A 15,509-nucleotide genomic window follows, 5' to 3' on the forward strand; every position below is an offset into this window, starting at 1 on the left:
GTGGTAATCGGTAGGGCTTTCCACTGGACTTTGGCTTTGTAGCTGCTGCTGACTCCCTGGCCAAGTGCTGTAACTTTGCCTCTGAGCCTTGGTAGCAGAGGACGGAGGTCGTGGCATCTGGCCGCAGCTGGGAGGCAGTGCGTGCGCGCGCGGGGCCGGGGTGTCCGGCCGGGAACCCTCAGGCGAAATTACAGCCAGGCGGGGCGCGGAGGGGGCGGCCGACGAGGCAGGCCACGCCCCCTCTCGCCCGCGCAGGCGCGCTGCGGGCCGTTAGCTGTCAGGAGCCGAGCGGCTGGCGGGCGGCGGGTTCCGACGTCTGCGCTGGAAGCGGCTGACAGAACCCAGCGCGGCAGGGGCGGCTAGGGCGGCGCGGCCCCCCGCTCCCCCCGCCAGGTCGCAGAGGAGAGCAGGGACCAACGGGCGGCCGGCGGCGCTGGCAGGATGGGGAACCGGGAGATGGAGGAGCTGATCCCGCTAGTGAACCGTCTGCAGGACGCCTTCTCGGCGCTGGGACAGAGCTGCCTGCTGGAGCTGCCGCAGATCGCCGTGGTGGGCGGCCAGAGCGCCGGCAAGAGCTCGGTGCTCGAGAACTTCGTGGGCAGGTGAGCGCGCGGGGCGCGGGGCGCGGGGGGCGGGGCTGGCGACCCCGCTCGCTCGCGGCCGTTGGAGCGTGCTCCGGCGGCGGGGAGCCCGAGGGCCGGCCCGGGGCTGAGGAGGAATGGAGGGCAGAGCCGCGGCGTCCGCGGGGCGGGCGGGGTCGTCCCGGCTGCGGGCATCCTCCGTCCCCCCCCCCCCCCCGCGCCCGGTGGCCCTCCTGTCTGCCTTTCATCCTGCGATACAAAGCCATTTCCTCTGCGTCCTCCGGCCGGGGAGTCAGGGGAGGGGGTCAGCCCGGGATCGACTGCCCCCCCCCGCCCCCCCGCCCCGCCCCGCCCCGCCCGGCGCGCCAAGCCTCGGGCAGCCTGGATGCGTAGCGCGCCTGGGAGCTTCCCAGTCCGCGTCTCCTGTTTTCCCGGCCCCTCATCCCCCTCTTTTTCCTGTCAGCCTCCGGGAGGATCTCCGGGAGGCTTCGGGGTTTTATCCCCCCACCCCGGCCTCGCGCCCCCCCCCCCCCCACTCCCCGGGAGATGCTGTCCTTCTCGCCCCGCTTCTCCGCTCAGCTGTCTACTGTTCGAGACAGTCGTCCCCTGCTCCTAGCAGGGGAGGCGGGGTGCGAGGAGAAAGAAACCGTTTGTTGTGGTGAAGCTTTACCCAGCCACGCTTCCCCACCATTCTCCTCCCTAGGAGTCGGAGAATAAAAGGTGGTGTGTTCGCGTGTGCACCTATTCACAGCGCCAGGCTTATGTCAGAGAAATCGAGGCACACTCTCGGAGGGGGGTGAGCGTGGACTCGTGTTGCCCAGATGCCATGTCATTCCTGCATCATCTCGGGATTGACCAGCGTCTTTCTCGCACTCTCCCCGCGTGCCCCCTCCCCCCAGCATCATCCTCCGTTCCCTGAGCTCTCATCTGTCCGGCGGGTCTTCAAGAGAATATGCTGAGCCTAAATGAGAGTTACGGGTTTCTTCGTGGCTCTTTTAACACAGAAAAAGCTAGAGAATTAATTTTTGGATTGGGAATCAGCATTTCCTCCAGCGAGCAGTGCGTGGGGGATTAAGTTACCTTAACGGCCTCGCCTGAGGAGTGCAGACATTTGCCAAGAAAAGCCCATTTTAAAGCGTTACGAAAGCTGAAATCTGTTTCCTGTAGTAAAGCAGGTAGAAATGGACAGCGGCGAGACGGTGGGCCGGAGTGGGGACAATCCCGAGCTGGTACTTTACTCTTTGTATGGGGCTGGCGAGTGTTTTGAGATTCGGAAGGCTCCTGTTCCTCCCCGCCCCACACCTTTCTTTTTCTTTTTTTCTTTTTTCTTTTCTTTCTTTCTTTCTTTCTTTCTTTCTTTCTTTCTTTCTTTCTTTCTTTCTTTCTTTCTTTCTTTCTTTTTTTTTTTTTTTGGTTAGTGTTTGGTGATAGGTAAAATTTCGATATTCCTACATCTCCTTTGGGAATTGTTAGTATCTGTAAAGTGCATAGTCTTTTCTCTCAGACGATGCTCTGTCTGATGATACTCTTCGTCCTCGTCTTTTTTTCCTCCTGTGAATTAGAAAGCTTAGGACCCCAGCAAAAAAGTAAAATTACTGACAATTGAGTAAATCTCTTAATCATTTCACTTCGGTTTTATCACTTTGAGTGATGGGAAAAGTCATGGTGAAACATTTTGCATACGTCATCTCAGACTAATGGTGAAGTGAAGGATGAGTGTGATTTCAAACATACACATACAACAGCCATACACTTAAGGGTTTACTTTGTTTTTGATTTATTGTCACTAAACTTATAGTGGTATCCATAGGGACAGTGAGGATTGAGGACAGTATACTTTGAATTTTCAGGCTCCAGGACATCTAACATGGTGCCTTGTCATTTAACTACTTTTATTTTTAAACAAATACTTAAAGATTAAAATTGTAAGTAATTCAAATGCAATGGCCATATTTTTATGCATCCTTCACGTATTTACTGGGATGGGCCTGTGTTATAAATGCACTGTTTGCGTCGAGCTTTTGAATATGTCAGTTTTATGCATGTATCTCAATTCCATTCTCCAGGTTTCAAATCCTGACACACTTCCCTTTACTAGCTGTATTCTTTTAAAATGAGAATTCCAAAAAAGAGACATGGGAGAGTAAAATATTTTAGCTTAAACATTTTTCATGATAGAGCAAAAATTAGGGACATTACAAGTATACAAATCAGAGCATTTAGCAGAATACATTAGTATTGTTATACTTTTTAAAGTTGTGCCAGTAGTTAATTGCTGTTAGAATATCAAATCAAAGGAAAGGATGAACAGAGAGGGAGATCTCATTTAATAAATATATAAAGGCTTTATTATCTGTAGAGATGACACCTGCCTAGCAGAGCTTATATATTAGGAAAAAATTAATTAAAAAGGTCATTTGACTTTAATAAAGGTTTCAGTCATTGAATTATTGAGGAATCTAATTTCTAATTATAAACCAACCTTAGGGAAAAAGGAGTTCTCAATTTTGGAAGGAGATTGGTCCTAGACAGAAAAAAAACTACTCATACCCCACTATAACCTTTTATCTTTTTATTATCCAGACATTTTGCAATAAAGATAAGATCCTTTAAGGATGAAACGTTCCTCTTTTATATGTTATCTGTTTTCATTTTAAGACTCTGGTGTATGCGCAGTTATTGAATGTAATCATAAAACAAGGGGTCATTGCCTGTGTGAGTTCTGTTTACTCATCATTTAAGCTTGTTCTCTTCAAAATAATGATGCATTTTCCTCAGTATTTAACAATCTGTGTTTAGTGGACTATTTATTTACATTGATTTTTTTTTTTTTTTTTTTTTTTACACACCACTGAATGAATTTGGTTGTGAATGTGTTTACTTCATTTAACTGTAGCTGTAAAATCCAATTTGGGGGTGACAAGTTTGAGATTGTTATGAATAAAATGAGTCATGAATGAACTACTTGTTTGTGACTTTCTTCCTGAAGTGATGAGTTTACATATTAACGTAATATAGTGTGAGTAACCAGATTGTTCTTTTTGGTTGTTCAGATGAAATACAGGCTGGCAATGAGAGACAATGTAAGGTCTAATGAGTAGAAGCTGAGACTCATGGTGTGAATATAGGGGTGCATTAAATGGTGTGGGGTCTGCCCATTTGTCTGGTTTGTGTATGGAAGAATTGAATTTACTCAACTACTTTCATATCCATTTTTTTTTCTTTTTTACAGTGCGGTGAGACGATGATGACGATGATAGTGGTTAACATATCCTGAGAGCTTGCTATGCGTCTAGTGTTATTCTAAGGGCTTGTAATGGATAATCTCATTTAATACTTATAACACCTCACAAAAGAAGGTACTCTTATGAGTTCCATTTTACAGAGGAGGAAATTGAGATTTAGAGAGTTTGAGTAACTTGCTGATGGCTAATTTAATTTAACATAAAAACAGTGGAGCTAGGATTCAACCTGAGGTATCTGGACTCTATACCTATACTCTAAAACCTGTCATATTGCCCCCTCTGAATTTGGATTTACCAAACCTCTCATGAATACTTTTAACTTCTTTCTTCGATCACGCTTAAAAGCACCACCTAAATAAGTAAGAAGCTGCCATATTAATAGTATTAATCATATTTATTTACGTCTACCTTGCATCATTTCACAGAAGATTCTTCCTTAGGAAGAAGCAACATTAGTTAAAGGGGAAGTATTTTTCTTTACTGTATTAGACATTCTTGCAGGGAACTCTAGCATGTAATTGGGTTGTTTATGTGTTTAGAGTGCATATAAGTTGTTTATGGAGGTGTTAAATGAAAACTGTACTAGTTGCTAATGTGCAAATGTTTTTTAATGATATACTTGTTGGAAATTTTAGTTCTTCAATGCTAATTATATAGGCAGAGAATTCCACATTATTTTATTCTAGTCTGAGTGGTAAATAGACTTTTAATTTTGTACAAATAGAATAGGTTTTCTGATTAATGATTAAAAGAAGATTTTTTAAAAAGTGACTGTGTTGAGGGAGTGTGTTTCAATGTGGAAGTGTCAAATGTATATTTATTTAGTTGTGATGTTTTAAAGATGGATGTTGATTATTAAATTAAAGCTTTTTTTTTTAATTTTTTTTTTAACGTTTATTTATTTTTGAGACAGAGACAGAGCATGAACAGGGGAGGGTCAGAGAGAGGGAGACACAGAATCTGAAACGGGCTCCAGGCTCTGAGCGGTCAGCACAGAGCCCGATGCGGGGCTCGAACTCACGGACCGCGAGATCATGACCTGAGCCGAAGTCGGCCGCCCAACCGACTGAGCCACCCAGGCGCCCCAAATTAAAGCTTTTTAAAAATATATTTTTTAAAATTAAGTAGGCTCCACTTCCAACATGGGGCTTGAACTCACGATTCGGAGATCAAGAGTTGTGAGATCAACACTAATCTATTTTTAAATCTTTTGACTAATTTCAAGAGAGTAGTTAAAAATTGAGGGGGTAAGACTTCTCTAATTGCAAATGGGATTAGGCACAGAAGCATTTATATTAGTAAAACTTAATTCAGAAATGGGTTTGTACTGATGGAAAGTATTTTTTTAAATATCAAAGCATCTGAATTAGTGAATATTTTTCAACAAATGGCTTCCAAGTGTTAAAGTTATTAGGTAAATGGGTGGTAACAATTAAAATGCGATGTTTGAAAATTGAGCTTCATGGTTCTCAAGAGTCTATTTAAATAAAGTTCCAGACACATGAACTTTTTTCATCCAACAATGAATTGCTAAAACCTGAAATTACGAAGGTATTTCTGCTGAATTAACATACATAATGTACTTTAGCTTATCACAAATTCACAGTTGGTAAGATTTAATTACCACAGTCAACTTAATTCTTTTTTATTAATAGTATCAGAGAAGCAGTAAAACTAGACAAACTTGACTGGATAGAAAATCTCTGTTTTGAAATTTGCTTATCATTAACAGTTACTTAAAAAATGCACTTGTGGGGGCACCTGGGTGGCTCAGTTGGTTAAGCGTCTGACTTCAGCTCAGGTCATGATCTCACAGTTCGTGAGTTTGAGCCCCACATCAAGCTCTGTGCTGATAGCTCAGAACCTGGACCCTGCTTCAGATTCTGTGTCTTCCTTTCTCTCTGCCCCTCCCCTGCTCACGCTCTGTCTCTCTCTCTTTCTCTCAAAAATAATAAATAAACATTAAATTTTTTTTTAAGTGCACTTGATTAACTTCTTTAGGAATGAAGTTGAGCAGAAAGCCTTCCAGAACTTTGGAGGAATGGAAAACTTAATAGCTAGAGATTAGGCTATTGGGTTATCTACCAATGGAACATACATTTAGTATATTAGGTGTTTTTCTTACTACCTTTTGTTAGGGCTAATAAGTGGAATTAAATTATGATGTTTTACTTGTTACTATAATTTATTTAACATTGAGGGGACTACAACAGATGATTTTTTTTCTCTCCCACCAGAGCCAAGTCAAGAGAGCCCTGAACTACTGTACTGTATAGAATAATCCATTTCTTTTTCTGTTTGGCCAAAGTTTTGCCTTCCTCTAAGTCTGCTTTGTAATTTCTCACATTGTCAGCATTAACTTAAAATCCCAATGGGCAATATAATACTGAACACATTTTTATAAAGTGGAAGCAAGAAGGAGGCCTTACTGTGTTGCAAGCATGGACACTGTTATGTACTTTGCATGTTTTCTTTATCTTACCTGTCTTCACATCTCCATGTCAATAGGGGAGGAATCTCAGGATTAGAGAGACCAGTAATTTGCAGAGGGTCACATGGCTAGTAAGTGGCCAACCTGAGATTAAGCCTTGGATATGACTTCTATTGGTACTCTTGAGAAATATGATCAAACGAAGTCAATGAACATGTATTTATTGAGTTCTAACTATTGTGGGTAAATATAGAAGGGAGTATGAATACATAGAAGCTGATGTATGTATAAAAAGAGAACTGACAGCATAAGATATGAGATCTCAACTTTCAAGTGGCTTTGTAAAATGAATGCAGTTGTGTGTAATGCAAACTGGAACAAAATAATTTATACTATGTCAGTTTATTTTTACGAAAAAGAAAACAACTTGGAAAATCCATACTTCTGAAATTGAATTGGAATATAAGAGGAAAGTAAACAATATATGAGTTTCCAGTGTCATTTGGCAGCTGGTATCATTTTAACTCAAGGCTGCATGTACTGAAGTATCGATGTCAAAGTGGGGAGTGGCTATCTATGTCTCAGTGTCTGCTCGACAACAAAGCATTGAATTTAGACTATCACCTTATCCCAAAGAGATACTGTGTATTGGAGAGGGCCTGAGAGAAGAGTAGGAGGAAAGAAAAAAGGTTGGAGAGATTAAAAATATAACTGGATGCAGTGAAGGCTAAGTAAGAGTGGGATGGATCAGGCCAACCAACTGCTTTATAAGGACCTCCAAGGCACTAATGCTGAAAGGAGTGGAATTCTATTTTTCTTTCTTTTTTCTTTTCTTGTCTTTTTTTTTTTTTTTTTTTTTTTGAGAGAGGGCACAAGTGAGTGAGGGGCAGAGAGAGAGAATCCCATGAGGGGCAGAGAGAGACAGAGAGACAGAGAAATAGAAGTGGAGCTCCCCTGATGCGGGGCTCAAACTCATCATGAACCTGATTATGACCTTAACTGACTGAGCCACCCAGGTGCCTCTATTTTCTTTTTTAAGAATTTTAAGAATAAGGCATTTAGGGGCATCTAGGTAGCTCAGTCAGTTGAGCATTGGGCTCTTGATTTTGGCTCAGGTCATGATCCCAGGGTCATGGGATGGAACCTGACATTTGGCTCTGTGCTGAGCATGGATCCTGCTTGAGACAGACACACACACTCTCTCTGTCTCTTTCTCTCTCTGTCTTTTTCTTTCTCTTTCTCCTCTGCCCGCCCCCCCCCCCCCCCCGCCCTGCCCCTCTTGCTCTAGCTAGCTAAATAAATAAATAAATAAATAAATGGTGTTTAGTTAAAGTAGTGAAGGAAATTGAAGACAGAATGTCAGGGAAATGTTCTAAAGGCAAACTTGAGAGTGGAATGTGTTGTTTATTGTTTGGAAGTGGGGGAGGATAAAGGAAGAGGGTTAGCACTAAATGATTTGCTTTTCTTGAGTTAAATACTGTTCCAACAAATTAGAGGGTTTATGAATACCAAATCGGTGTTTCATTATTTTTTGTCATGGGTAGCTTAGCTTTGCTTTTGTCAGTAGCAAGGGAAGGCATTCCACAAGGTTCTGTAAGAAACTTTCTTCTGTCTTAATTTCTTTGCTAACTTCCTGGAGCTACATCAGGATACAGAGAGACCAAGAGATTTGCCCAAGGTCGGAAACAGAATCAGAGTTGAGTTTGGAACTTGGTGTTCAGAACTGGGAGCCCTGTTCAGCTCATCATCTTCTTTTCCTCCTCTTACTGTTTGTTCTAAAGTGCCTCCCTCTTAACTCACTCTGCCTCCTCCTTTTGTATTTTGTATCCTTAGAGGAAGGCCCATCCATAGCATAGAAATTACTTTAATAATTAATTTCAACAAGCGTCAATATAGTGTTAAATCCTTAACGTTAATTGATTAGAAAGGCAAGATAGTTGTTGAGGAAAAGGATGGTATATTTAATCCATGAATTATGTGAATGATACAGGACTGTTTTAGATCTTGTTTTTCTCTAGCATCTCTGCTGAAAGTCCTCTAGAAGTTTCAAGTGTGTGTCAGTGCTCCTTGGTGACAGCATCTCATTTTCATTTCCCACTGTTTCAAGATTATGATATACCCATGAATAACACATACCTACCTATTAGAAGTGGGTAGGGCTTCTGAAGGACCTCTTTGTTTCAGTGTCTTGGAATTAAAAGGACAAATCCATTTAAAGAAGTAATTTGATGGGTGACTCATTTTATTTATGATACTTGTTTTCTTAGATTCTCAAAAAGCCAATATTTGAAAAGGACTTGTCATATCCTAATGATAGAGTGCAGGGTTTGTTCACTGGTGTTTCAGTCCCACCTCTGACTATTGTTAGTAGCATGACTCCTCAGCAAGGCGTTGAACCTCTCTGGGACTTAATTTCCTCATTTGCAGCATAGACATAATAATACAGGCTTTATTTATGTTAATTTATTTTTGAGACAGAGGCACATGTGAAAATGCACGAGTGAGAGAGGGGCAGAGAGAGAAAGGGAGAGAGAGAATCTCAAGCAGGCTCCACACTGTGAGTGAGAAGCCCGACTTGGGGCTCAAACTCACAAACCGTGAGATCGTGACCTGAGCTGAAACAAAGAGTCGGACGCTTAACTGACTGAGCCACCCAAGTGTCCCAGACTTTATTATTTTTTTTAATGTGCATGTGGGTTCTAAGTAAGATAATGTTTATAGTGTGTGGCTCATAATATGCATTCAATAAATGATGCCTGTGATATTATGATTCATAAGAAAAGCATATATTTGGTTGTTCATACGACCAAAATATATTTCTCATATTTATTTGGTCTTCATCCATGGTTCTTGGCTTACAGCTCACAAAACCCTTGGAATTTCCTAAGTGTTCAGAGTAATAAAGGCTTCTTGTTATGTTAATGAGGTGACTTTTGGAAAGCATTTAAGGATGGGGGCTGGTTGCTGGTGGAACTAACCCTTCAGTAAGAGGGTTGGAGTTTTTAGTCCTATCCCCCAACTTCTTGGGAGAAGAGAGGCCTTGAAGTTAAATCAGTTGCCAACAGCCAATGATTTAATCAATCATGACTGTGTAATGAAGCCTGTATAAAAACCCAAAGTTCAGAGAACTTTTGGGTTGGTGAACACGCAGAGATTTAGGGAGTTTAGATTGCCTGGAGAGGGCATGGAAGCACGAGGTGCTTGCCCTATGCATCTCTTCCATCTGGTTGTTCCTTAGTTATATACTTTTATAACAAACTGGTAATCTCGTAAGTTAAATGTTTCTCTGAGTCCTGTGGGCCACTCTAGCAAATTAATTGAACCCAAGGAGGTTCAGATTGGCATCTGAAGTGTGGGGGTGCAGTCTTGTGGGAGTGAGCCTTCAACCTGTGGAATATGATGCTATCTCTGGATATGGTGTCAGAATTGAGTTGAATTGTAGGACACCCAGCTGGTGTCCAGAGCAATGCTTGTTGGTTTGGGAACCCCCACTCCCCACATTGGAATTGGTACTAGAACTCATTTAATGGCTGTTAGTCTAACTCTTTAATTTGGACTAGAATTTTTCTGAATACAATACATAATTTTACAATTATACAGAAGTTGTATGGTATGTATAATTTTAACTAATACTGTATTGTACAATAAATAATAAATTTAGGAGAGATGATAGATAGTGATGCATATTTGCAAATTCTCCTTTTTGTGCATGTTGGAAAATTACAGCTGCATCAAAATACTAACTTTTAGATCATACTGACTTAGAGTATATATGGGCCTTCTTTAGAGAAAGCATTGCCCACATTTAGCATTACCATAGTATATCTTTTCTTTAAACAGCATAAAACAACATAAATCCAGTTTGTATGCTCTTTTTTTCCAAGATTTCCAAAGTAATTCTCCATTTATTCTTTTATTAATCCTTACAATATCCCTGAAAAGAGAGTAAAGTCTTGTTTTATTAACTTCAATTTAGAAATGAGGAAGATTGAGCTGGAAAAAAGTTAAGTGACATGCTAGAGTTTAAGTGGTAATACTAGAGATAATGAACATAATAGAATTAATAACACTGTGATAATAGAATTAAAAATGAATATTGCTGAAATTTTTCTTCCTTCTCCCAGAGAATAAATTTAAGGAAAATATTTGATTCTATGGTATGGAGTAAACCATTCTTAGTATATCTTTATCTTTTGGAAATATTAGGTGAAATTTAGGCAAAGATAGGGGTAGAGGTGAGAAAAACAGCAGAGTCCAACTGGAGAAACAGGACTACTTAGCAAGAGCATAAGCTAAGCCCAAGTAACAGAAAAGTTCTACAGCCAAGAGATCAGGAGCTAAGTCAGAAAAATAGTTGTGTCTGGTGTTATTAGACCTTAGAGAAGTACTGTAATTCTTGTAGTCAATGTTGAAGTACTATCCAGTGACTATTTTCAGTGGAAAAACTCATACTCTGACCTGATTGGCATTCTTACAACTTACCACCAATTTCAGTTCTGAGCTAGTTACCTGGTTTTATTTGGAATTACAGTATCTTTGTGTTACCTTTAACTGTGCCTTAGAATATTTGTGTAAGAATAGCTTTGGGTGTCTTACCTAGAGGAAGTTTAGAACTCCGTGTGTCTGTTTTCTGGTTAATAAAACTGAGATTCATTCTTTTCATATATTTAAGAGAAGGGAAAAGGCCCGCAGTCTTTTTTCACGGATCCTAGCATTCATGATTCTGAATCCTACTTCCTGGACAGTAACCATTGTGTGGTGAAATTTTTGCATTCTCATCTGGAAATATCAATATAACTTTTTGAATATTGACTGCAGTTCTTGGTAGATTCAATTTAAGAAATTTTACATGATCTGTTTACTTAATTCTAACAAATCATGTGAAATTGTGGGGGGGAGTGGGTACTTGATTTGATTTACCTACTATGAATATTATAATATCCCCAGGGATTTCTTTCCAAGTTGGTGAAGAAGGGACATGGTAGAAGGATCATGAGTCTCTTGCTTCAAGAACAAGAGCAGGAATGGGAAGGAGGAAGCCTTGCTTAGTTGAGTATCTACTATATTGTAGGGAGATATGAAGAAAAAACAGCTGAGGGAGTTAGGAGTATTCATGAGTTATGTAGTTTGAGATGGATGTTTGTTAAAGGATTGCCTCAGGTAAGCTGAGGTATCATGGGGGAAGGCAATGCAAACTGGCATTAGTCCAATATAACCATCACCCTGCTGGTCTTCCTCAGCTCTTCCTGTCTGATTTAGAGGCCCCTCCTTGGTGGTCCTTGTTCATACTTCTTGCACAGGGGTCTTACTGTACAATTGGTTGTGTTATCTGTTTGCCCAATTGTTTGCAGCTTGCATGAAGTCAAGAGGTACATTTTATTTGTCATTTTCATTTAATGCTGTCCGAATTAGCTACGTGATTCTGTATACGTCACTTATCCAAGCTGAAGTGTACCTGATTTGTTAATAAATTGGTTGAGGGTGAATGTTGCACTAGATCCATGTTTTTCAAACTGTGGGTGTGACTTAGCAGGACAGGATATCAATATAATGGGTTGTGGCAGCTTTAAAAAAAATATCAGTACATTCTGAGTTGTAATGGTAAGTAGTGTACATTATTGGAAACTTTTGTATTAGTTATATATTTGTTATGTATATCACACTGCAATATGAAATGTATTTCTTACTATGGTTGTATTCAAAATTGTTGAATGCCTCTGGACTAGATTAAATCTAATGTTATTTCTAGTTTATTTATTTGATGATTCTATATATGTGATAGGACAGATCCTTTTATTATAGAAGGCATGTTTCACACTATACCATACTATTCCACTAAGTGACTTAAAATAGAGATAATTTTGTTATTTTTATTTTGTTAACTGTCTTTCAATTGAAAAACAGAATAGGTACATATGTTAAAAACTCAGACATTTCTAAAGGACTTACAGTAAAAATTGTCTCCCTCATTAAGGTTTCTGCTTTGTCAAGATGTTTCATTTACCTGAATACCTGCCAGATTATTTCTGGGTTTACATTTTCCTTATATGGCATTTATTTGATTTTTGAGGGCAGAGAGAGTTTAATAAATTTGTTTGGTTGTAGGTAGATGATAAAACCCATTGAGAGAGAATATGTTTGAAAATTCTATTTGCAGATGGGTTTATTCATTCATTGAGTCATTTACAGTCCTATTTTGAGAGTCTCCTCTATGCCAGAAACTATGTGAGGCTGTACATATTGAGAGCTCCTTCAAAAACTTGGTGACCCAGGAGACTACAAGGGTTGATATGCACTGTGCTGTTATTGTTAGGGTAACCAGGCTAATGATTCTTATGTGAGGCATTTGTTAAAAAGTAGTTGGTAGTGTCACGATGTTGTCTCCAAATATTTGAGGAGCTGTTAATTGAAGAGGGATTAGATTGACTCTGTATGTCCCTAGAAGCCACAAATAGATGAGTGACAGTTACAGGCAGACAGATTTAAACATAAGAGAGAGTGCTCAACAGAAGAGTGAAGAATGGAATGAGTTCCTTGTGAACTAGTAAGTATTCCATTACCAGAAGGATAGAGACTGGGAATTAAAGACTGACTAGCTTCTTGGCATGGTGTAGATGGGAGACAGGTTGAGAAAAAGGACTTTGAAGGTTCTTTATAACTTGAAGTCTATGATTTGGCTTGCTGGGTATCAGAGAGTAGCCTGGCTTTAAAAATGTATGTTTTTGATAGATTATCTCTAAGTAGATAAAAAGTGTCAGACATATAAAAGGGTTAAGACTTCCTCCCTGGGTCCAGTCTTTCTAGGACTTCAAAAATCAGTTGTAGATGTAAAGAAACTAGAATCTCTGACAGAAGCAGTTATGAATAAAAATGTTTTAGTAATAAATTGTATTATTCTTTGAAAAAAACGGAATAAGCTTGATTTTAAAATCTGCTTTAAAAATCCATATTTTTCCAGTGGTATACTGGTCTAAAAACCCATTTTAAAAGTTTACACTTAGTCTTTTTCATTTCTAAAATTGTCTTCCTAAATCTAATACATATTATAATTTCCTTATTCAGAACGTTCGTATTCTAGTCCAGGTCCTGCCCTCGTACCTGGAGAACTCAAGTATCCTGCTCTCTCCTTTCCTCCGTTTCTCATTCATCCTTCCCATGCTAACATTGCTGCTGTCAGATTAATTTTCCAACATGCAACTTTCACATCAGTGTCCTCAAGAACTTGCAGTTACCGTTCACCTTTTCAAACCTATGTGATTTTTAAAACATTCTACCTATCTGGCTTTTGTTTCCACTCCTCTGCAATGTGTTTTCCTCTCACTTTTCTCATCTTTTCTGTGTGTAAAGTGGTCATTTTTGACTACATAGGAACAAGCATGGCTGGGCAGAACATGATCTTTTGTGACCAAAAGGAATTCCAACAATCAACACATATTTGAGAGCTTACTTTGGATGAAAAGGCAATTAAAAAGTATTTGCCCTCAACAGAATCTGATGTAGACTAACATAGAGTGTCCTCCAGAACTTTTGAAGTGTTGTGGGAAAGAGCATTCAGTTCCTGGAGCTGGGCCGCATGCATCCCCATCCTAGCTTTGCCATTTAAATAGCTCTTTCATCTTAGGAAATCACTTCACCTCTTGGTGCCTTGGCTTCCTCATCTGTATGATGGCGTAATAGTAGGGCCTACCTCATAGAGTAGTTGTGAAGATTAAATTAGTTAATACATGTAAAGCATTTGGGACAGTGCCTATCACATAGCAACAGTTTTTTACTGGGGATGGAAGTTTAGGCAGAATTTGGGTGCCTTTAGAATTAGAGTGTTCTAGATGATTCAAAGGAAATATCTCATCTCTTTGGAGAGTCCAGGAAAGATTTCATGAAAGAGGTAGAGTTTGAAATGAACATTAGAGAGGAAGAATTTGATAAGTTGAGATAGGGCCAGAGGCAGAGGTCACAGATTGCAGCCTTCTCTGACCTCTTGATGACTCTAGAGGTTCCATGCTGTTTGACACTTTAAGGTTTCTGATTGATTTACATTGGTTTTTGGTCTCTGAGGCTGATTGCAAACTCCTTATTGGTATTCCCTATAGTATTGTGAACAATTCTGTTTTAGGTACTAATTTCTATTGAGTTTTCACTGATTAAATTGTTGGCCCAACTTCAGATGGGTTGGGACTAGGAATGAAAATTACAGCTTTTAGTAAGATATATATATATATATATATGTATATGTGTGTGTGTGTGTGTGTGTATACATATATATATATAAACACATAGGATACATATATGCATACATATATACATATACACATACATACACATAGGATATATGTATATATATATTTAAGATTTTATTTTTAAGTGATCTCTACACCCAGTGTAGGGCTTGAATTCACAACCTGGAAATCAAGAGTCATACAGTCCATTGACTAAGCCAGCCAGGTACCCCAAGAGATTTATATTTTATATTTATGAGATAAAATTGTGTTTGATGAACTAATGCTCTTAGCTTGATAAACTAATGTTCTTAGCTCATGTGCCTTAGATTTTTAGTTATCCCTTCTCTCATCTATACTTCTCTATCCATGTTTTTAATGATCTAAATCTATTTAGGATTCTCCCATTTTAACCTCTGCCCTCTTCAGCCATTGGCTTAGCTCCTTCCTTGTCTTTACAACCTTTACTATCTGAATTCTTGCTGTCTGAACCCAAGAATCAAATCTGAATTACAAGGTTTAAATATACTTGAGAGACTGGTCCATCCTAGCATTTCCCAAAGCAAGTATGTGGATATCTCTGTAAGATTTACTTAAGGGACTTGTTAAAATAAGGGATGCTGGGCTCCACTCGTGGTGACTGACTCAGTGGGTCTGGATTAAGCCAGCATAATCAGTATTTTTTTAAAGTTGTCCTGTTACTCCTAATAAGCAACCAGATTTGGGAGCTCCTAATCACCATCTTCAAAATTCCTGTGATTTCTGCAGCTGTGGATAAGGAATGAAATGTGTCTTCCATTCCCATCAGTACACTGACATTGCCCTTGCCAAGGTTGCTGATGAGTTTTAAACAGCTTAATTTACTAAGTATTTCTGAAATTGATCACCTCTGCTTAATTCCTACAACCACTGTGTTCAAGTTGGCATCATTCATCTTCTGGACAACAGCAATGGACTTAATGATTTTTCTATCCATAACCCTCCAACCTAACGTTTGCACAGTCGTCACATGATTGATATGGAATTAAAATTAAAT

The 15,509-nt window shown here is 39.7% G+C and overlaps 1 protein-coding gene across 10 annotated transcripts in view; it reads left to right on the forward strand.

Annotated features, from left to right (window-relative positions):
- Window positions 1–257: 257 nt before the first annotated feature.
- The window catches only part of DNM3 (dynamin 3), a 575,498-nt gene continuing 560,246 nt past the window's right edge, over window positions 258–15,509 (forward strand). For 9 of the 10 annotated variants that reach the window (XM_058702383.1, XM_058702380.1, XM_058702381.1 and 6 more), the window contains exon 1: window positions 259–602. In XM_058702383.1, coding sequence (XP_058558366.1) covers window positions 442–602 — 161 coding nt within the window. In that variant the 5' untranslated portion in view covers window positions 259–441. Of the gene's footprint in view, window positions 603–15,509 lie in introns of all 10 variants that reach the window. The other variant, XM_058702389.1, reaches the window with a different exon arrangement.

This window comes from Neofelis nebulosa, chromosome 15 (assembly GCF_028018385.1).
Source record: "Neofelis nebulosa isolate mNeoNeb1 chromosome 15, mNeoNeb1.pri, whole genome shotgun sequence".
Taxonomy (NCBI): domain Eukaryota; kingdom Metazoa; phylum Chordata; class Mammalia; order Carnivora; family Felidae; genus Neofelis; species Neofelis nebulosa.